The sequence below is a fragment of the Macaca nemestrina genome, chromosome 7, assembly GCF_043159975.1.
Source record: "Macaca nemestrina isolate mMacNem1 chromosome 7, mMacNem.hap1, whole genome shotgun sequence".
NCBI classification, from domain to species: domain Eukaryota; kingdom Metazoa; phylum Chordata; class Mammalia; order Primates; family Cercopithecidae; genus Macaca; species Macaca nemestrina.
In genome coordinates, this window is record NC_092131.1 from 137,058,359 (window position 1) to 137,080,248 (window position 21,890).

At 44.7% G+C, this 21,890-nt stretch overlaps 2 protein-coding genes across 25 annotated transcripts in view; one reads left to right on the forward strand and one right to left on the reverse strand.

The window, feature by feature from the left end:
- The window catches only part of LOC105488542 (SPG21 abhydrolase domain containing, maspardin), a 28,163-nt gene extending 18,375 nt beyond the window's left edge, over nt 1-9,788 (forward strand). The window contains exons 6-9 of the mRNA XM_011752727.2: nt 2,965-3,073; nt 3,835-3,942; nt 7,419-7,559; nt 9,074-9,788. Coding sequence (XP_011751029.1) covers nt 2,965-3,073; nt 3,835-3,942; nt 7,419-7,559; nt 9,074-9,190 — 475 coding nt within the window. The 3' untranslated portion in view covers nt 9,191-9,788. The remainder of the gene's footprint in view (nt 1-2,964; nt 3,074-3,834; nt 3,943-7,418; nt 7,560-9,073) is intronic.
- A 4,228-nt stretch (nt 9,789-14,016) lies between these two features.
- The window catches only part of LOC105493012 (ankyrin repeat and death domain containing 1A), a 64,010-nt gene continuing 56,136 nt past the window's right edge, over nt 14,017-21,890 (reverse strand). For 18 of the 24 annotated variants that reach the window (XM_071101207.1, XM_071101205.1, XM_071101220.1 and 15 more), the window contains 2 exons: nt 21,456-21,660; nt 16,731-19,226 (listed from right to left, as the gene is read on the reverse strand). In XM_071101207.1, coding sequence (XP_070957308.1) covers nt 18,961-19,226; nt 21,456-21,660 — 471 coding nt within the window. In that variant the 3' untranslated portion in view covers nt 16,731-18,960. Of the gene's footprint in view, nt 15,753-16,730; nt 19,227-21,455; nt 21,661-21,890 lie in introns of those variants that run through there. The other 6 variants (XM_071101211.1, XM_071101217.1, XM_071101225.1 and 3 more) reach the window with 5 other exon arrangements.

A 21,890-nucleotide genomic window follows, 5' to 3' on the forward strand; every position in this document is an offset into this window, starting at 1 on the left:
GACCAGCCTGACCAACATGGAGAAACCCCGTCTCTACTAAAAATACAAAATTAGCTGGGCATGGTGGTGCATGCCTGTAATCCTAGCTACTCGGGAGGCTGAGGCAGGAGAATCACTTGAACCCGGGCGGCAGAGGTTGCGGCGAGCCGAGATCACGCCATTGCACTCCAACCTAGGCAACAGGAGCAAAACTCCATCTAAAAAAAAAAAAAAAAAAAACCAAAAAAAGAAATGGTGGAAATGCTTCAGGAGCAGCCAGGGGGGTACTTGTTTCCTAGGAGCCATCCTTTCATTGATTTTTATCATTTTAAGTAATTGATGGGTATCTATGATGCCATACAGCTGGCCACAGGACTTTTTTTTAAAGGCTGGAGCCTCGCCTTGCTAGCCATGAAAGAAATCTACAAATAATAATAATACTTCTATCTCTACAAATAATAATAATAATAAATTAGCCAGATACCATGGTACACAGCTGCAGTCCTAGCTAATCAGGAGGCTGAGGCAGGAGGATCGCTTGAGCCCAAGAGTTCGAGGCTGCAGTGAACCACAATCATGCCTCTGTACTCCAGGCTGGGTGACAGAGCAAGACCCTATTTCAAAAAAAAAGCACAATGACTAAACACATCTGTATGATCAGTGTTTTCAAATAATGTATAGAGAAGTATTGTTTTCACATCTACTTAAGATTGCACTCTGATATTTTTTAGTTTTTCTGATGTTACCTTAGTAGTTACTCAGTGTTCATGCAACAATTTCTTGTATACATTAGCTACTTTACAAATCCTTCCTGTCCAGATAATGCACTAAATAATGCTCATTATTTTTGGTGATTTTTATTGCTGTTCTAATTGTTAGACTGCCAAGACAGCCCCCATTCAGTTTGTGCTCTGGCACACGAGCTGCTTTTTGTCAAGTATCTGAGTGCTTACTGTGTGCCACATGCTGAGGATACAGGAGTGAGCAAAGCCAACAGGGTCTACCCCTTACAGAGCGTACTTAGACCTCATCACCTTCAAAAGATAAGAAAGTGAAGGGGCTGGGAGATAACTTAGAGAGTTAACTGGAAGGTGACTCAGTGTTCCTTTTGAGGGAAGCTCAACTTCCAGCAAGGCTGTCCCAATGATAATAAGCATCAGAAGGTAGTTTGCACCTCATCTAAGTAATTTTCATCATAGGTTTAGAGAAATTAGTGTTTACCCTCCAAGATGGCTCTTAACAGTTGAAATTAATGGAATAAATATAAACTAAAGATCATATATAGAAATCCATAAAGATCTGACCAGTCACAGTGGCCCACACCTATAATCCCAGCACTTTGGGAGGCAGAGGTAAGAGCATTGCTTGAGTCCAGGAGTTCTAGACCAGCCTGGGCAACATAGCAAGACCCTGCCTCTACAGAAAAAAAAATTTTTTTGAGATGAGAGTCTCACTCTGTTGCCCAGGGTGGAGTGCAGTGGCACGATCTGACTGCAACCTCCACCCCCCAGGTTCAAGTGATTCTCCTGCCTCAGCCTCCCGAGTAGCTGGGATTACAGGCGCCTGGCTAAATTAGCCCCTGGCTAATTTTTGTAGTTTTAGTAAGAGACAGGGTTTCACCATCTTGGCCAGGCTGGTTTTGAACTCCTGACCTCGTGATCCACCCACCTTGGCCTCCCAAAGTGCTGGATTACAGGCATGAGCCACTGCACCTGGCTCAGTAAATTTTTTTTTTTTTTTTTTTTTTTTTTTTTTTTTTGGAGAGGGAGTCTGGCTCTGTCACCCAGGCTGGAGTGCAGTGGCACGATCTCTGCTCACTGCAAGCTCCGTCTCCCAGGCTCACGCCATTCTCCTGCCTCAGCCTCTACTAAAAATTTTTGGTATTTTTAGTGGAGAGAGGGTTTCACCGTGTTAGCAAGGATGGCCTCCCAAAGTGCTAAGATTACAGGCGTGAGCCACACCTGGCCCCGGCTCAGTGAATTTTTTAAAAATTAGCCAGGCCTGGTAGTGTGAGCCTGTAGTCCCAGCTACTTGGGAGGCCAAAGTGGAAAGATCACTTAGCAGGAGTTTGAGGCTACAGTGAGCTATGATCACAATACTGCACTTCAGCCTGGGCAACAGAGTGAGACCCTGTCTCTAAAAATATTTTTTTAATTGTTTCAATGAAAAAATAAAAAGAGGCCAGGAGTGGCTCACGCCTGTGTTCCCAGCACTGTGGGAGGCTGAGGTGGGTGGATCACTTGAGGCCAGGAGTTTGCCACTAGCCTGGCTAACATTGCAAAAGCTCATCTTTACTAAAAATACAAAAGTTAGCCGGGTGTGATGGCATGCACCTGTAGTCCCAGCTACTCGAGAGGCTGGGGCATGAGAATTGCTTGAGCCCGGGAGGCAGAGGTTGCAGCCAGCTGAGATCACACCACTGCACTTCCAGCATGGGCAACTGAGACTCTGTCTCCAAAAATAATAATAATAAATTGAAAAAATAAATCCATAAATATCAATTTGTCTTGAATTAGCCAAGTTGAATCTAATAGTAGCAAATTTGGGGAGTTGCAATAACTTTCAAATTGGGATTTTTGAAATCTATTTTGAAATATCAATCAGTAAAAAGATAATATCAACCAGAAGGAAAGAATATTTCTCTTAATGCTCAGTTTTCCAAAGGAAATAGTTTAATCCTTGGAAATAGGGCCAGTTAGGAAAAAAAAAATCTTGGACTCACCAGGATGTCTATCTCAGTAAATGTATTTTGAAATATCACTTATAATTATCCTAAATCCTCAAATAAAAGTTTAATTACATGAACCCATAACTCTTTGGAAACTTGGGAAAGTGTGTATAAAAACCAAATGCTGAGCTCTTTGGAGGAGGGGATTAGGACTTTTTATTTCTAGATCCTAAGCTAATACAAAGCTTTAATGTTCAATGAATATTTGCCATGTGTAGTGTCGGAAGTTTAAATTATAAAGTCTTTGTGTTTTACAGCTTTTGGCTGATGCCCGCATTTATGCTCAAAAAAATAGTTCTTGGAAATTTTTCATCTGGCCCGGTGGACCCTATGATGGCTGATGCCATTGATTTCATGGTAGACAGGGTAAGGATCATGACATTGGGGTGGGGACACATTGTATTGGGAATTTTTACATCTACTTGGTTCCAGAAGACAGATCTGTCTCACAAGTATGTGTTAGAGGTATTTGCTAAGCAGATTAATACATCTGAGCAGATATTATTGCTGGTAAGGGCTTGTCTACATTAGTGCTTCCCATCAGCTGTTTGTCAAAATCACTTAGGGAAGCTTTCAAAAATATAGATTGTAAGGCCTCACAGCAGACCATCCATCTGGCATCCCTGGGCATGGGATCTGTGAATCTATTTTTACTTCAGTCTTTTCCTTTACTCACCAGGTACATCTGATGAACCAGGTCTGTTGGCTTGCATTTAGGAACTCCTGGGCTAGATGATTTCTCAAGTCTCTTCTAGCTCTAAGATCCCTTAAAGGTTTATCTTTAAAAAACATACAAAAACAAAAAAAGCATGTATCTGTCACCTTTGAGCAGTAGGAATTGGCTTGCTGCCCATGGGCACCTGGCTGGAGTAGGCAGTGTAGGCTGAGAGCTATAGAAGGCCAGGTTTCATTGGTTTGTATCCAGGTTTCCAGAATAGAAAAATGCCACCACCTCCTGAGAAGCCCAGTTCATGGTCTCTCACCTATGTTGTGGTTCCTCACTGGTGACTTTTCTGTCCCCACCACAGATGATACCACCTTTATAAGCACAAATGTTGTCTGTGGATTTAATGTAAATGTGAAAAATAAAATTATTTCAAAAACTTTACCTGTGTTTCTTCCTGCAGCTAGAAAGTTTGGGTCAGAGTGAACTGGCTTCAAGACTTACCTTGAATTGTCAAAATTCCTATGTGGAACCTCATAAAATTCGGGACATCCCTGTAACCATTATGGATGTAAGCTTCCTTTTAAGTAAAATAGCTGCTTTGCTTTTTAAAATGTGTCTGTCAAGATCTCCTAAAAAACTATTTGATAACTTTCAATGTACCTCTTCAAATGCTGCCTTGGCTTTTGTTTTTACCCTCCAGCTTTCTCAATTCCAAAATAATCTGTTTATTGCTTATCTTGGATTTCTTTCTGGCAGGAATAACACCATTGAAATCAAAATAGACTGAACACGGAGGCTTATGCCTGTAATCCCAGCGCTTTGGGAGGCTGAGGCAGGAGGATTGCTTGAGTCCAAGAGTTCAGGACCAGCCTGGGCAACATAGCGAGACCCTGTCTTCTATTTATTAGAGAAGATAAAAATAAAAATGAATCAAAATAAATTTAAACAAGGGAGTCTACCCATTTGATGTATTTTTGCTGTTCTCATTAATAGATACTGCGCCTTAGCCATTACATATATGGGCAGCAAAGAGAAGGTGCTTCACAAGAGTGGAGAATCAAGAATTCCATAGTCTAATTACCACAAAAGCTTGCTTATTTTTTCATTGTGGTAAAATAAATGTTACAAATATGCCATTTTAACCATTTTTAAGTGCATAGTTGAGTGGCATTAAGTATATTCACAGTTCTGCAACCATCACCATTTTCACATTTTCATCATTCCAAGAAGAAATTCCATACCCATTAAACAATAACTCCTGTGCCCTTTTTTACCCCGGCCTCTGATAAGCAACAGTCTATTTTCTGTCTGTAAAAATTTGCCTATTCTAGGAACCTCATATAAGTGGAATCCTACAACATTTATCCTTTTGTGCGGCTATTTCACTTAGCATAATGTTTCACAAGACTTATCTTGAAATGTTATACATGTGTCAGAATGTCATTTATTTCTTTTTTTTTTGAAACTGTCTCACTCTGTTCCTCAGGCTGGAGTGCAGTGGCACAATCTCAGCTCACTGCAACCTCTGCCTCCCAGGCCCAAACAATCCTCCCTCCTCAGCCTCCTGAGCAGCTTGGACCACAGGTGCACACCCACTACATCTGGCTAATTTTTTGTAGAGATGGGGTTTCACCATGTTGCCCATGCTGGACTCAAACTCTGAGACTCAAACTATCTGCCTGCCTGGGCCTCCCAAAGTGCTATTACAGGCGTGAGCCACCACGCCCAGCCTGTCATTTCTTTTTAAAGATGAATAATATCCACCAATAAAACCAATGTTGGTTTATACCACATTTTGTTTATCCATTCATCCGTCAGTGGATACTTGGGCTGTGTTCAGCTTTTGGCAATTGTGAATAATGCTTCTATGAACATTGGTATAAAAGTGTATGTTTGGGCAGGGCACAGTGGCTCACACCTGTAATCCCAGCACTGTGGGAGGCTGACTCAGGATGATTGCTTGAGCCCAGGAATTCGAGACCAGTCTGGGCAATATAGGAGACCCTGTCTCTACTACTAATAAAAAAAATTAGCCGGACATGGTGCCACATCCCTGTGATCCCAGCTACTTGGGAGCTGAGGTGGGAGGATCACCTGAGCCTGGAGTGAGCCATGATCATGCCACTGTGCTCCAGCCTGGGTAACAGAGTGAAACCCTGTCAAAAAATGTATGTATATTTGAGTTCCTGCTTTTAATTCTTTTTTATTTATTTTAAAATTATTTTTAAAAAATAATTTTTTGTTTTTTATTTTTGTAGGTACATAGTAGATGTATCCTACTTTTAATTCTTTTGGACATATTGTTTGAAGTAGAATGGCACTTTTTGAAGAACCGCCATACTGTCTTCCACAGTGGCTGTACCATTTCATGTTCCCACCAACAATGCACAAAGGTGCCAGTTTCTCTATATCCTGGACATTTATTTCTGGTTTTTTGGTTGGTACTCATCCTAATGGATGTGAATTGGTATCTCACTGTGGTTTCAACTTACTGAAAAAAAAATATATGATTATTTTGCCTTATAAATGGATTTGTTCCTAAATTCAAATAATAATGGTTTTTGTTTTTTTGTTTTTGAGATGAAGTCTCGCTCAGTTGCCCAGGCTGGAGTGCAATGGCGCGATCTCAGCTCACTGCAAGCTCTGCCTCCCGGGTTCATGCCATTCTCCTGCTTCAGCCTCCCAAGTAGCTGGGACTACAGGCGCCCGCCACCACGTCCAGCTAATTTTTTGTATTTTTAGTAGAGACGGGGTTTCACCATGTTAGCCAGGATAGTCTCAATCTCCTGACCTCATGATCTGCCCACCTCAGCCTCCCAAAGTGCTGGGATTACAGGCATGAGCCACTGCACCCAGCCAAATATGGTATTTTTAATCATCGGTTTTTGTCAGGAAATTATCTGTTATTAGCGTGTAAACAACTTCTTATCCTCTGCCATAATCGCTGCATTCTAACATTTACCGTAACATAGAACAAGCTTTTCAATGGTCCTCACAGGACATTTGCTCTGCTTGCTCTTTCAAAGCTGTGCTCACCCCCTGGGTTCATGGTCACTGAAAACGGCCTATAAGTTTTAGTTGGAGATGCACTTAAACATACAGATTTAGTATGGTATATTTAGTGTACAATACTTTTTGCTTCTTTTACTTTTTGAAACATTTTGTTGCATGTAAAAACATAAATGTATATGGGTATTGAAAAATGTCTAGAATCATATGCTGCAAACTGGCTTCCCCAAGAAAGAGTAGCTTATACTCTTTACATTTTTTTGGAATTTTTTTCACTGAGCCTAAATGACTTAGGTTGTTGCTTTAAGTTAATAATAAAAGTAAAAAGTTCTTTGGGGGCCTCATGATCTTTTTGAAATTTATTGGCATTTGCAATGATTGTTCTCTATTATTCTGTTAATCTACTTAGCTATATTTGAGGAAAAAGGAAGTTCATGGTAGAATTTCCCCCCACCCCAGCCGAGCCCGGTGACTCACATTTGTAATCCCAGCATTTTGGGAGGCTGAGGTGGGCAGATCACCTGCGGTCAGGAGTTCAAGACCAGCCTGGACAACATGGTGAAACCCCGTCTCTACTAAAAATACAAAAATTAGCCAGGTATGGTGGCACATGCCTGTAATCCCAGCTACTCAGGAGGCTGAGGCAGGAAAATCGCTTGAACCCAGGAGGTGGAGGTTGCAGTGAGTCAAGATGGTACCACTGCACTCCAGCCTGGGCGACAGAGCAAGACTCCATCTCAAAAAAAAAAAAAAAAAAAAAAGAACTTCCCCCCACCAAAAGAATGCAGGAGATGCTCTGCAGCGAAATCTGTAGCTATTGTCCTAGGTTGGACTTAGAAGTCACCAGGGATCAGCAGTGGAGGTAGTTCAGGCTGCTAGGGGTTCAGAATTGTCTCTTCATATGAAAGGAATACTTAGGGTAGCATTTCCATAGTGTGAAAAGAACATATTAAAACACCAATCGATTACAGCTTTGTGTATGTGTGTGTGTGTTTTACCTTTCCTATGGTGCTGAAGCTTTATGTTTTTTTAAAGGTGTTTGATCAGAGTGCACTTTCAACTGAAGCTAAAGAAGAAATGTACAAGCTGTATCCTAATGCCCGAAGAGCTCACCTGAAAACAGGAGGCAATTTCCCATACCTGTGCAGAAGTGCAGAGGTGAATCTTTATGTACAGGTAAGGCCTAGCTTGAAACCCAGAGCACTCTGAGCCCAACATACGTTTGCAACATAAAGCCTTTTTTTTTAATGGACTAGTAAGGGAATCAGGGAACTACAGAATTCCTTGTAGGAATGAGGCATTGACTTGATAAAAGTGGTTTACATTTATAATTTGTAGGATAATGTGAACAGGTGTATTAGAGATCCCTTTTCTAAGGACAGCAGGCCTGCATTCACACACTGAGGTTACCATTGGTATGATGTGACCTTGCCCTCTGGACATAGTGAATTCCGTCAGAGCAAGACATCCGACCTAAATGGGGTCAATCTGAGTCCTGTGAAGTGACTTCTTGATCTAATTTTAATGCACTAAAAGAAAACCCTGCCAAGCGCAGTGGCCCATGCCTGTAATCTCAGCACTTTGGGAGGCTGAGGTGGGCAGATCACAAGGTCAGGAGTTCAAGACCAGACTGGCTAATATAGTGAAACCCTGTCTCTACTAAAAATACAAAAAAATTAACTGGACATGGTAGCATGCACCTGTAGTCCCAGCTACTCAGGAGGCTGAGGCAGAAGAATCTCTTGAACCCTGGAGGCAGAGGTTATAGTGAGCCGAGATGACACCATTGCATTCCAGCCTGGGCGACAGAGCAAGACTCCATCTCAAAAAAAAAAAAAAAAGAAAGCACTAACAAACACCATCCCTTCATACTCTAACTAAATGGATAATAGAATAGCAGTGAAGGGTGAGTGCCCTGGCAATTTGGCAAGAAGAATCAAGAGCCTTAAAAAACCTTCCTTGATCCTGTCATCCGCTTATAGAAGACAGGGTCCTAAAGACAGGATCCTAAACAGGAAAACTTGATGCCCGGAGATATTCATCATAGCAGCACTAGTCACAGTAGCAGAAGATTGGAAGGACCTAACTCAGCGGAAGGGAAGGGTAAACGTCTCATGAGCATGCACCGTCTAAGATGTCTCAGGAGACTCTGCAGGGACTCAGGGAGACTGCTCAGGGAGTGAGGAACAAAGATCCCAAATGTAGTTTCAAAAAATTCTTTGACTTTTCTCTATTTAGTATGTATTAGTCTGTAAATTTTAGAAGTATAAGACATTTGTCTACTATGGTGATGTTTTCCTACCGAACTTTTTATAGAGGGCAGTATACATTTTACTCTGTAATGCAGCTATTTAAAATAATGATTCTGGCAGGGTGCGGTGGCTCACACCTGTAATCCCATCTCTTTGGGAGGCCGAGACAGATGGATCACCTGAGGTCAGGAGTTTGAAACCAGCCTGGCCAACATGGTGAAACCCTGTCTCTACTAAAAATACAAAAATTAGCTGGGCGTGGTGGCAGGCACCTAATCCCAACTACTCAGGAGGCTGAGGCAGGAGAATTGGGTGAACCCGGGAGGCAGAGGTTGGAGTGAGCAAGATAGTACCACTGCACTCCAGCCTGGGCGACAAGAGTGACTCTCCAGCTCAAAAAATAAAATAAAATAAAATCATGATTCTGCATTTCAACAGATACATTTGCTACAATTCCATGGAACCAAATACGCAGCCATTGACCCATCAATGGTCAGTGCCGAGGAGCTTGAGGTACAGAAAGGCAGCCTTGGCATCAACCAGGAGGAGCAGTAGTGTGTGTCTCGCTGTCAATGATGAGTTGACCCGGTGTGTTCTCGTATAGTCAGTGGCATCAGCGCCCGCCAGCCGGCCTTTTCCTTCAGGTTCGTCAGGCTCACCGGTTCTCACTGTGTCTGGGAAGTAGGACTGATGGTCATCTTCGTGACAGGCAGCAGCTCCACTAAGCCTGAGCAAGTGTTCCCTCTTGGTTTTCTTAGCTTTTGAATTTGAAGAAGTACTTTCGAAGATTCCCATTTTAAGAACCATGCAAATTTTGCTACCAAAAGTCTTCACCACTGTGTTCTTAAATGAATGTTAACTTCTGAGGTTTGGAACTTTGTGGTGTTTTTTCCTTCTTTTCTTTTCCATTCTTCTTTCTTTCTTTTTATGTTGTTTGCTGTAAATGCTGCACATCCAGATTGCATATTGGGACATTGGTTATTTTATGCTTTCTTGGATATAACCATGATCAGAGTGCCATGGCCACTACCCCACTGTTTGCTCTCCTGCAAATCAACTGCTTTTAATTTACACTTAAGCAAATTGTTTTGAGTGTTAGCTACTGCCTTTCTAGCTATTACAGTCATTTGGAATAAAAATTCAGTTTCACTGAGTCGCTTTTGTGATTATTGTTGCTGCCCAACTGGGCTACACAGGCTTAGGACTTTCTGAGAAGTAGGTCATGGTTGTCAATTCTGTGTGACTTTGGGTAAGTTACTTAATCTCCCAGAAGTACAGTTTGCACATCATAAAATAACCCTAAGCTATCGTTTATTGATCTACTGTGTGCCAGGTACCTTTCTTATCTTCATTCTTTCCCCTGAGTGGAAATGTTTAAACCCACATAAAGTAGAGGAAATGGCATAATAAATGATGTCCCCATCACCCAGCTTCAAAAATTATCAACTCTCAGTCTTGCTTATGTCTTTTTTTTTTTTTTTTTTTGAGACGGAGTCTCGCTCTGCTGCCCAGGCTGGAGTGCAGTGGCCGGATCTCAGCTCACTGCAAGCTCCGCCTCCCGGGTTCACGCCATTCTCCTGCCTCAGCCTCCCGAGTAGTTGGGACTACAGGCGCCCGCCACCGCGCCCGGCTAGTTTTTTTTTGTATTTTTTAGTAGAGACGGGGTTTCACCGTGTTAGCCAGGATGGTCTCGATCTCCTGACCTCGTGATCCGCCCGTCTCGGCCTCCCAAAGTGCTGGGATTACAGGCTTGAGCCACCGCGCCCGGCCTTTTTTTTTTTTTTTTTTTTTTTTTTGAGATGGAGTTTCGCTCTTGTTGCCTAGGCTGGAGTGCAATGGCGTGATCTCAACTCACCACAACCTCCACCTCCTGAGTTCGAGCGATTCTCCTGCCTCAGCCTCCCGAGTAGCGGGATTACAGGCATGCACCACCACCCTGGCTAATTTTGTATTTTTAGTAGAGTCAGGGTTTCTCCATGTTGGTCAGGCTGGTCTCGAACTCCCGACCTCAGGTGATCCGCCCGCCTCAGCCTCCCAAAGTGCTGGAATTACAGGCATGAACCGCCGTGCCCAGCCTTGTTCATCTTTTAACCTACCCGCATTTCTTCCACACATGCTGCTATCGCTAAATTATTTTAAAGCCATTTCTGGTGCTGTATCATTTCATCTGTAAGTATTTCTATTTGTACCTTTAAAATACAGCCTTAATACCATTATCACACTTAAAAATTTACCGATAATTCCTTCAATTATTTACCAATAATTCCTTCACTATATTGTCTAATAATCCAGTGAATGTTCTCACTCACAATTATTCCATAATTTTTTTTTTAGGTGACTTGTTCTAATCGGGTTTCATATATAGTCCACACTTTGTATTTGATTGAAGTGTCTATTAGATTCCTTTTGAACTGGAAGTTCCTCCTCCCTCTATTTTTTTCTTGCCATATATTCAGTGAAGAAGCAGGTTCATTTGCCCTGTAGTTGCCCCACAGTCCAGATTTTCCAACTGCAGCCTCATGGTGTCCTTCCACTTGTTTCTCTGTCCCTGGAATTTCCTGTAAACTGGTAGTTACATCAAGAGGCTTGATCAGGTCAAGCTCGATCTTTTTGGCAAGAACACTGCATAGGTGGGGCTGTGTGTTTCTCTTGCCTCATCTCAGGAGGCACATCACATCTGGTTGTGTCTAAGTTGTTATGATTGCTGGGTGTGTTCCGGCATCATCAGCCTGATCCAGTCCTGAGAAAGTCTGCTGGCTTACCTGCCACTGCTGACCATTGCACAGATGCATCATTCCATTAGGGGTTGCAGAACAGTAATAATACTAATTTTTATCTTTCCTTCTGCATTTATTAACTGGAAATTACCAATTTAAAAAAACCAAAAACTTGCCCTCATCAACTGCTCGGTTTCGCTGAGGTACAATTTAGACAGAAAAATAAGCATCAGCGCTTCTTTCCCTTTATGTGCCAGGTTTCGGAATATTGGGTTGGCCATACCCTCTTAGACTTCATCCCCAGTACAGCCCTGATTATCCTGACTTTACAGGTGAGGACCTGGAGACTGGGAGAGGTCAAGAGACTTGCTCAGGGTCAAGCAGTAAGGGGTGGAGCTGGGATGCCAACTTGAGTCTGACCATCCCTAAAACCAGTGATCTTTCCACAAAGGGGCCACAGTGTCTTCTCTATCTGTGGCTTGACAACAGTCGTGAGTTATGGAAACACTTGGTAAACCATAAGGGCGAAGCTTGACATTTTAACTAGTAGCATCTGAGGCTACTAGAGCCATCTGACAGCTTTAACTACTCCCCAGCTCTGCACCCTGATGACTGCAAGTTGTCATTGCCAGCCCTGATCAATTTTGAGTACTGGTCTTGAATGCGTACTCAGGCCTATCGGGCCAGCCTTTGACAGGCATCCCAGCCTTCGACAGACTACCAGGCTAAAGCTGGTAGTCTAGCCCTATTATCTTAGGTCCTGGCATCACTGTTCCTTGGAATCCCCAGTTAGGAACGCAGCCATCTTAGACCCTCCACCCCCACTCACTCCTCCACCCCCATGTCTCAGGCTGAAGTGGATGTGGAGATGAAATTTGGGGTGCAAGATGTTTATTAAGGATCAACATCTGTGGCCTGGTGTGGTGGCTCACACCTGTAATCCCAGCACTTTGGGAGACCAAGGAGGTTGGATCACCTGAGGTCGGGAGTTCAAGACCAGCCAGGCCAACATAGAAAAACCCAGTCTCTACTAAAAATACAAAAAAAATTGCCAGACCTGGCGGCATGTGCCTGTAACCCCAGTTACTCGGGAGGCTGAAGCCGGAGAATCACTTGAACCAGAGAGGCGGAGGTTACAGTGAGCTGAGATGGTGCCACTGCACTCCAGCCTAAGCAATAGAGTGAGACTCAATCTTCAAAACAAAACAAAAAGACATCTGTGAAAGGAAGATGGATTGAGCAGACAGCGAAATTGAACTGTGATCCAGGCCTGATCAAGTACCCGCCAACTCGGTAGGGCACACAGGAGCTTGAAGTGCCCACTGGAATATTTTCATGGAGAACTAAAATGGCTGGGTCTCTATGCTCAGTTCCCAGAGGCAGCTGCCCTGGGGAAGGTAGGGCGTTCGGTGGGGCAGCTCTCTGCAGCTGAGGCGGACACTGAAGGACTGACAGCTGGAGGCTGTCTGCCCAGTGCACTCCCGCAGCTGGATGGAAAGGCCTTCCTGGAAGAAGGGGGTCCAGGCAGTGCATTTCCACATCTACTACACCCATATCCCCTGACTCTCAGAGATCTAGCAACTTGCCTCCAGACTTGAGCATTCCTCACTACAGGCCAGGCTTTGGCATCTCTTGCCCAGACTACTGCAGTCCTCACTGGCTCCACCAGCCATTTCCTCCCACCCCCATCCAGCTTCTGTGTGGTCCACACGCAGGTCTGATCTTGTCACTTGCCAGTGCATGAACACTAAGGATCTCTGTTGTGGAAATCAGACCACAGTTTCAGAAACTCTGAAGTAGCGCTGTAACCATTTACTGAAGCTCTGCACACAGGAAGAGATGAGGGGAGCAACCTCCACTAAGAGCCAGGGACTCCACCTCAGTTCTTAACCTGTGCATTTTATGGGTTCATTTTGATACATGATGTGATCCAGGGCCTGCACCCACTTCTAGAAGTTACCTTGGGATCCACAGGAGAAAGGCTTTGCACTTTAAGTATATAAACCTGCTTACTATATGTGAATAGTTTTAAGTACAGTATATATCTTGAAAAGGGGCCAGGCGCAGTGGCTCACGCCTATAATCCCAGCACTTCGGAAGGCCGAGGTGGGCAGATCACGAGGTCAGGAGATCGAGACCATCCTGGCTAACATGGTGAAACCCCATCTCTACTAAAAATACAAAAAAAATTAGCTGGGCATGGTGGCCTGTGCCTGTAATCCCAGCTACTTGGTGGCAGGCTGAGGCAGGAGAATTGCTTGAACCTGGGAATCGGAGCTTGCAGTGAGCCAAGATTGCGCCACTGCACTCCAGCCTGGTGACAGAGCGAGACTCTGTCTCAAAAAAAAAAAAAAAAAAAAGGAAAAGGGAGGGGAGTAACTGTAAGTAAATACACATTGGAAAAGTGATTTAAATATACATTTTAGAAACAAGGAGAGTCACAATTAGCAAGGGAAAGTAGACTCTGAAAGGACAAGCAGATGTGTGTTTTCCAAAGGTGGAGTCTATTCTGTTCAGTTTCTACTTTATGAGACATCTAATTTTTGGTGATGGGGTAGGGAACAATTTCCAACGCATCTGCATCCCTCCCCCTCCCACCCCTCAGGTCACAGCTCCCCCTCCTTCCACGCATCCTGTGCTGCAGCCACACCACGCCACGCCCCGAGGGGGTCCCTCTCCACACCTGTGGGCCATTGCTCAGGCTGTGCTCTTGGCTTGGACTGCCCTTTCCCCACTTCCGTCTCCTCTGTGAGCTTCATCCCCGTCCTTTCATCCTTCCTCCAGGAAGAAGTCCCATGGTTGTTTGCACCCATCCATTGCAGTGGGGACTGCACCCTATTTCGGTTATTGGTGTGCAAGCCCTTCTCCCCCACTAGACCATAAGCTTGGGGAAAAGGAGGGAACTGTGGGCTCTCATCTCTGTACCCACTCCTGGCAGACCACCTGGCACAAAATCCACTCAGGAAGTATTCACTGGCAGTGAGTTGAGCCGTTGTGCTTACATAGCACCAATCTGTGACAGCTTGTCTGACCTGGAATTTCTCCCTGTATTTCCCAAAGAAAAGAAATGAGTACTGGATTTGAGAGATATATTTCAACATTGCAATTTTATTGTATTTAAGAACTTTTTTGTCTCAGAAAAAAATTACAAAATTCATTGTATAAAATTCATCCAGAGGCCGGGCGCGGTGGCTCAAGCCTGTAATCCCAGCACTTTGGGAGGCCGAGACGGATCACGAGGTCAGGAGATCGAGACCATCCTGGCTAACACAGTGAAACCCCGTCTCTACTAAAAATACAAAAAAAACTAGCCGGGCGTGGTGGCGGGTGCCTGTTGTCCGGGAGGCTGAGATCGGAGAATGGCGTAAACCCGGGAGCCGGCCACTGCACTCCAGCCTGGGCGGCAGAGCGAGACTCCGTCTCAAAAAAAAAAAAAAAAAAAAAATTCATCCAGAGAAATGATTTCAGTCCTGTAGTACCAAAGAAATATCTGCTGAGAGAAATACTATTTTGGGAAGTAGTTAATAATTTTACAATATGCAATAGAAGCAGACACACAAACAACTACAATGTGGATACAAGTTTTGTCAAATAATCAGGAGAAAAATGAATAAAAATCACAATGGCAAATGGCTGTCCAAATTTTCCAAGTCCAACTTTATAGTGCTGTGAAGGAAAGTATGAATATGAGACTCTCAACACTTGTGCATCCATGAAAATTGAATTATTTTGGTTTAAAGATCGAATTTCGGAAAACTGAAAATAATTTTTGTAATTTCAAGGTAAAAAAATCTTTACTTTCAGAAAACACATTGTAACTGTGGTAAGCCATGGCATTTATTTATGTGAATAAGATAAAAACACAGAAATTATTCTACTCCTGTTACTTAAGGTGGAAGAGGAATAATTGTGAAATTATGTTTTAATTTTCCAGCCTGGCCAACATGGCGAAACCCCATCTCTACTAAAAATACAAAAATTAGCTGGGTGTCATGGCACGCGCCTGTAAATCCCAGCTACTCGGGAGACTGAGGCACAAGAATCGTTTCAACCCAGGAGGCGGAGGTTGCGGTGAGCTGAGATCTCGCCGTTGTACTCCTGCCTGGGTGAGAGACCAAGACTCTGTCTCAAAAAACAAAACAAAGGCCGGGCGCGGTGGTTCAAGCCTGCAATCCCAGCACTTTGGGAGGCCGAGACGGGCGGATCACAAGGTCAGGAGATCGAGGCCATCCTGGCTAACACGGTGAAACCCTGTCTCTGCTAAAAAAATACAAAAAACTAGCCAGGCGAGGTGGCGGGCGCCTGCAGTCCCAGCTACTCAGGAGGCTGAGGCAGGAGAATGGCGTAGACCCGGGAGGCGGAGCTTGCAGTGAGCCGAGATCCGGCCACTGCACTCCAGCCTGGGTGACAGAGCGAGACTCCGTCTCAAAAAAAAAACAAAAACAATTTTCACCCTTAAAGTGTAGCTCAGAAAGATTTAGAGTAAGAGCATATATTTAGCTCACAACATATATGTTAGGAAACAAAAGAATGCTGATTAAATATAAATTAGTGGTAAGTAAAGTTGTCTATTTTTTTCCCTATCATGTCTCATAAGGTAATAGATCACAAATATGTTTTAGAATTTTTCTTAAGTTTCAAGAATCCAAAGATGGCCAGGCTCTATGGCTCATGCCTGTAATCCTAGCACTTTGGGACGCCAAGGCAGATGGGTCACCTGAGGTCAGGAGTTCGAGACCAGCCTCACCAATGTGGTGAAATCCGTCTACTAAAAATACAAAAATTAGCCAGGCATGATGGCACGTGCCTGTAATCCTAGCTACTCCAGAGGCTGAGGCAGTTGAATTGCTTGAATCCAAGAGACGGAGGTTGCAGTGAGCCAAGATCAAGCCACTGCACTCCAGACAGGGCAACAAGAGCAAAATTCTGTTTCTTTTTTTTTTTTTGAGACAGGGTCTCACTCTGTCACCCAGGCTGGAGTACAGTGGCACGATCTCGGCTCACTGCAAGCTCTGCCTCCCGGGTTCACGCCACTCTCCTGCCTCAGCCTCCCAAATAGCTGGAACTACAGGTGCCCACCACCACGCCCAGCTAATTTTTTGTATTTTTAGTAGAGACGGGGTTTCACCATGTTAGCCAGGATGGTCTCAATCTCCTGACCTCATGATCCACCCGCCTTCCCAAAATGCTGGGATTACAGGCACGAGCCACGGCGCCTGGCCAAGCAAAACTATGCTTCAAAAAAAAGGAATCCAAAGAAAAAACTACACCTGCAAAAGATGAAGAGAGAAAAGGAAGCTTTTTCTCTAAAAGCATCTCTTGACAAATAGTGCAGATATCCTCTGAACCAATTTCCTTCTGTTTAATGTACCTGTATCTTGTTTTTTTTTTTTTTTTTCCATTTAATTTATCCTGGAGCTCTTTCCATAACAACACGTGGAAAGCATCCTCATCCTTTTACTGCTGAACAGAATTCCATTGTGTGGATGGAACATATTCTATTTCACCAGTCCCCTGTAGCCAGTCACTTGGTTTGTTTCCAATCTTTTGCTTTTTCAAAGTAATAACCTTGTATGTCTGTCATTTTTGTATGCATACAGGTTTATATGTAGGACAAATTCCTAGGACTAGGATTGCTGGACCAATGGATAAAAGTATATTGTGGATGGATAATGCCAAATTACCTTTCAGAGACGGTGGCCCTGTGCACCCCATCAGGCATGTGTGACCGCCAAAGCCCCTGTCAGCTGTTTTATTCTATCTCCTTTCCAGTCTCAGGCTCAATGCAGAACTTTGAGGTAAACTTTTCTCAAATGTAGGCTCCTACACTGGCCACAGCCAGCTCTGCCACATGAAAGAGAGCTCAAATGAGACAGAAACAGCCTCTGGGCAGGATTTCTATCCTGCGCAGATATATTTTCCACATTCTAGGAAACCGTGAAGCTTCCAGAGCCACATTTCCCCAGAAACACATCCCCCTGCTGGTGTAGCCGAGCCCCACAACAAGCTGTGCTTGCCTGGCACCTCAAAGCCAAGCACCATGGATGCCACTTGCCATGGGTGCCTACAATTTCAAATAATGAGAAATAAGAAATTTCAGCTTCTCAGTCCCTCTAGCCAACATTTCAGGTGCACGAAGCCTCAGGTGGCAAGCAGCTACTCTCCCGAACAGGGCAGAAGATGGAACGCCCCATCCCTGGGGAAGATCACGAGGTCAGGAGATCGAGACCATCCTGGCTAACACGGTGAAACCCCGTCTTTACTAAAAAAATTAGCCGGGTGTGGTGGCGGGCGCCTGTAGTCCCAGCTACTCGGGAGGCTGAGGCAGAAGAATGGCGTGAACCTGGGAGGCGGGGGTTGCAGTAAGCCAAGATCGCACCACGGCACTCCAGCCTGGCGACAAAGTGAGACTCTGTCTCAAAAGAAAAAAGAAAAAGGAAGAAGAAGAAGAAGAAAGTGTGCCAAGAACTCCAAGAGCTCCAAAGGACCATACCTGTGGGACGGGATTACCCACAAAACCCGAAACAGGCCCTTGGACCCATCCTCATGAAAAAGATCATTGTACAAACATTTGCCTGCTGGGCTCTGCATGACTCTGCATTTCAGTAGAATCAGTTGGAGGTCCATTAACAGTGATTTTTTAAAAAGCCCTTAAATGATGGTCATCTTCTCTTCAGGTGGCTCCACACGCTGAGGTCCCACGTGCCTGAAGGTCTGGCCCCCCCGTTACATGGCTGTGCACCTCCTGGGGGCACTTGGGGCTGCGTTTGCTTTCTTCCTGATGTTTTCTGTTAAAAACAAGAATCTTACTTCCTCTGTTGCCTAAGCTCTGCCTCACAGGACTGGTTTTATGTTTTAATTGCCTGCCAGAGTTTGTGTTAAAAGAAGATGCAACAACTATATTTAAGAACATTTTGGGGAAAGAAAGGTAGCGTCCCTAATCCCTCTACCCTGAAATGACTCTTAGCTTTTCCACCTGGCCTATAGCAGCTATGGCGGGGGGGGGGGGGGTCCTTTCCTTTTTTCCCTCAATAATATGCTAGAAATATTTCCCGCGGCAATACACTAGAAATATGTCAGGATTGGTTTTCTTCGTTGCCTCATAACTAATGGAGGCTTCACAACTGTCAGTGATGGCCTAGTGCCCCATTCTGTGGTTGCCCCATCATGTACCATGTCAGTGGGTATCACAGCGTTTAAGGCTTTTCATCGTGAGCTGATTTTGTTTTTAACGAGGGGTTAGTACTAGAACCTTCTATCTTGCTTGTCTGATGATTCCACAGAACACTCTGAATCCCAAATCAGGCTTTTGAAATTGGCATACTCAAATAAGTTGTGATGACCTCAGAAGGTTTATTTGACCTGATTTAACTGGTTCAACTCATATTAAGTCAGTTTTGGCTCCTATGTCTTAATGTTTGTGAAAAAGAAGTCCGAAGGTGGCTGATTCCAAAATGGAAAAAAATATCAAGGTATATAGAAGGCTGGTAAGCAAGAGATTCTGGACAGCATCGCTGGCCCCGGGGCTGTGAAGGTCATAGGGTTCAGTTTGGGCCAACACCAGGGCCAGGAGGCACTGTTGTTTGCCCAAGGGAAAAGGGGGCAGGGCTAGGGGTAGGAATCTGGAAGGCCCAGAGCCAGCATCACAGCATTCTTGTCTGAGCAGCCCTTGGAGGGCCCTGCTGCATTCCAGTGGGGGCCACCCAGCTCCTGAGAAGAAACCCAGCAGAGTACGCTCTTACCAGCCAGGTCCCTCCTGCCAATGGTCACAAGGCCCTCGAACAGTGCTTTACTGGGGTTCTCACCAGCTGTGGAGACACCATGCAGCCAAATGAGCAGCATTCGGTGGCCGTGCTCCTGATAGCTCCTGGTGCCTGAGGACAGTGAGGGAGGAGAGAGGGAGAAAGAGCCAATGGGGCCACTTGACCAGAACGCCTGTCTATGCCACCCTGCACCGTCTCCTGAACATGCCCAGGTGGGAAAGAGGCCAAAAGCCTCCAAGGCCCTTCTCCATGCTCCAGCCAAGCTCAGCCTGGAGATGGGTAAGGGGAGTGGAGGAGCAGCCTCTCGGAGGGGGAAGGGTTTGTGTCTTGGTCTCTAGAACCTCCCCAGCCCCAGGCCTTCTCCTGAACACCCACTATACACTCTGTTGGTGTCACTCTGAATGGAGAAAGAATTGACATTCATCGTTGTAGTACCATGATGCACAAACTATACACTTCACCTCTCTGGCTGCTCAAAATAATCTGTGTCTTGCATGATAGTGGTCCTGATTTACAGATGAGAATACAGCTTAGTCAGAGATGGAGCTGGCCATGCTCTTTCCCCTGCATTGGTGGTTCTGAGACTCAGCTGCTCCTTGGAAACACCTAGGGCCCATGTCACCCCCAGAGATTCTCATGTACCTGGGTCTGGGTGCAGTCTAGGCATTTAATGGTTTTAAAGTTTCCTAGGTGGTTCCAACATACAACCATGTTTGGAAAATAATTGCCCACACGGCATGGGGTTAACATGCTATTCGGCTGGCTGTGATTCAGCTGGCTCTCCTGTGCTGGGGAAACAGATAGATGCTGGGCCACACCCATCAGGTCCAGGTCACTCCATTTGCCCCTCTGACCTTCCATGTCCCTCTTGGGGCCCTCAGCAGGCATGTCCTCACAGTGCTGCCCTTGGTGTGGTGGCACTTCCACTTGACCCAACGGTCTCAACACCATTTGTTAAATATCTCTGCCCCCACCACTGTAATGTACAAGTGCTTCTTTATCATATATGAAAGTTCTTATCTGCAGCAGCGTTTACTTTTGAACTCTGCTCTATTCCACTGATCAATTTGCATATTTTTGTGTCAGGAATCTCTCTCTTTTTTTTTTTCTTTGGGAGACAGAGTCTCACTCTATCCCTCAGGCTGGAGTGTAGTGGTGTGATCTCAGCTCACTGCAAACTCTGCCTCCCGGGTTCAAGCGATTCTCACGCCTCAGCCTCTCGAGTAGCTGGGATTACAGGAGCCCACTACCATGCCCGGCTAATTTTTGTATCTTTAGTAGAGACGGGACTTCGCCATTTTGGCCAGGCTGGTCTCGAACTCCTAACTTTAGGTGATCCCCCACCTAGGCCTCCCAGAGTGCTGGGATTATAGGCGTGAGCCACCATGCCTGATCCAGGTATCTCTTTATGTAATTTTAATTTGGCTTTATAAAAGGCTGAGTCTGCTTGAGTTAGATCCCCTTTATTGTTTTCCCCCAGAATGTTCACTTTTACATCCCTGTTTATTCTTTCAAATTGTAGAATACGTCAATCAAGTTTCAAAAACCTCCTATTTTGATTAAAATTAGTTCCAATTTTTAATCTAATTGGGGAAAACTGGTATCTGTATGATACTTTTTCTTGCCACAAATACAGAATGTCATTCCGTTTACACAAATCATCTTTTAGAGTTGAACCATTATTGTTTTATTCATATGTGTCATCTGTATTTGTCTTTTAGGTTTTCCAGATGAAACACACACACCATTGTAAATGGAGTCTCTTTTAAAAGATTCTCTATATATAATTTTTGCCCATTTAACAATGGTTCATAGGAGTTCTGCGGTGTTAGTATATTTTCTATATTTAGCCATTTCCTTGAATTATTTGATTAATTCTAAGATTTTTTTTAGTTGATTCCTCTGGGCATCCTATGTATATTAAATATTCCATCTGAAATTAATAAGTCTCTCTCTTCCTTTACAATATTTACACTCCTTATTTCTATTTCCTTTTCATACTTTAGTGTCAGGGCCAGAATTTCCATATAGATGTTGAATAATAGTGACAACAGCAGTCCCTCTTCTTTTTACCAAGAATGGTTTTAGTTTAGGTGTAAACAGTGGGTATCGGTTTGGGCTGATTGGTGAAGAATGTGAAATTCACAATCAATGGGGAGGGAGAGGCAGAGTGTGTACCCTGTGCGGAGGCCTGGAGGAGGGACAGAGCACCAGGTGTGTTGGGACCAGGCTGTGGGTCGCACAGGCTCTTTCCCCTGAAGCACAGAAAACTGAACACATTTCAGGTGCCCCACCCCTCCGCCCACTGGTTGCTTGGAGGGAGGAGAGGCAAGGTGCTACCTGTCCACTGTTGCTCGATGGCGTAGACATGCGCCTCCGTGAAATCCCAGGAATATGCCAGCTTCTTCCACTCACAGGGCTGCAGATGCCTGGAGGCCAGCCGCCACAACACAGAACGGAGCTGCTGTGTTTCCTGCCGATGGTCCTGCTTAAAGGACAAGCTCTTCCCAGAGGGGTCACTGAGGTCCCTGCATGAAAGGTGGTCCTGTGGGGCAGATCCCAAAAGTGCAGAAGCTCTCCCTCACGATCCCGGACAGGGACAATGCCGAGCCAAGGCCCCTATGACCCTCCTACCACCTCTGCTGGGGAACCTGGGAGCTGGAGTCAGCAAGGCTGGGGGCTTAACGTCCTCTCTTCTGGTTTCTCACTCCATGCCTTGCGTTGACCTCTGGAACCCAAGTTGCTCCCACTGTTCTTCCACCCGGAATTCCTCTG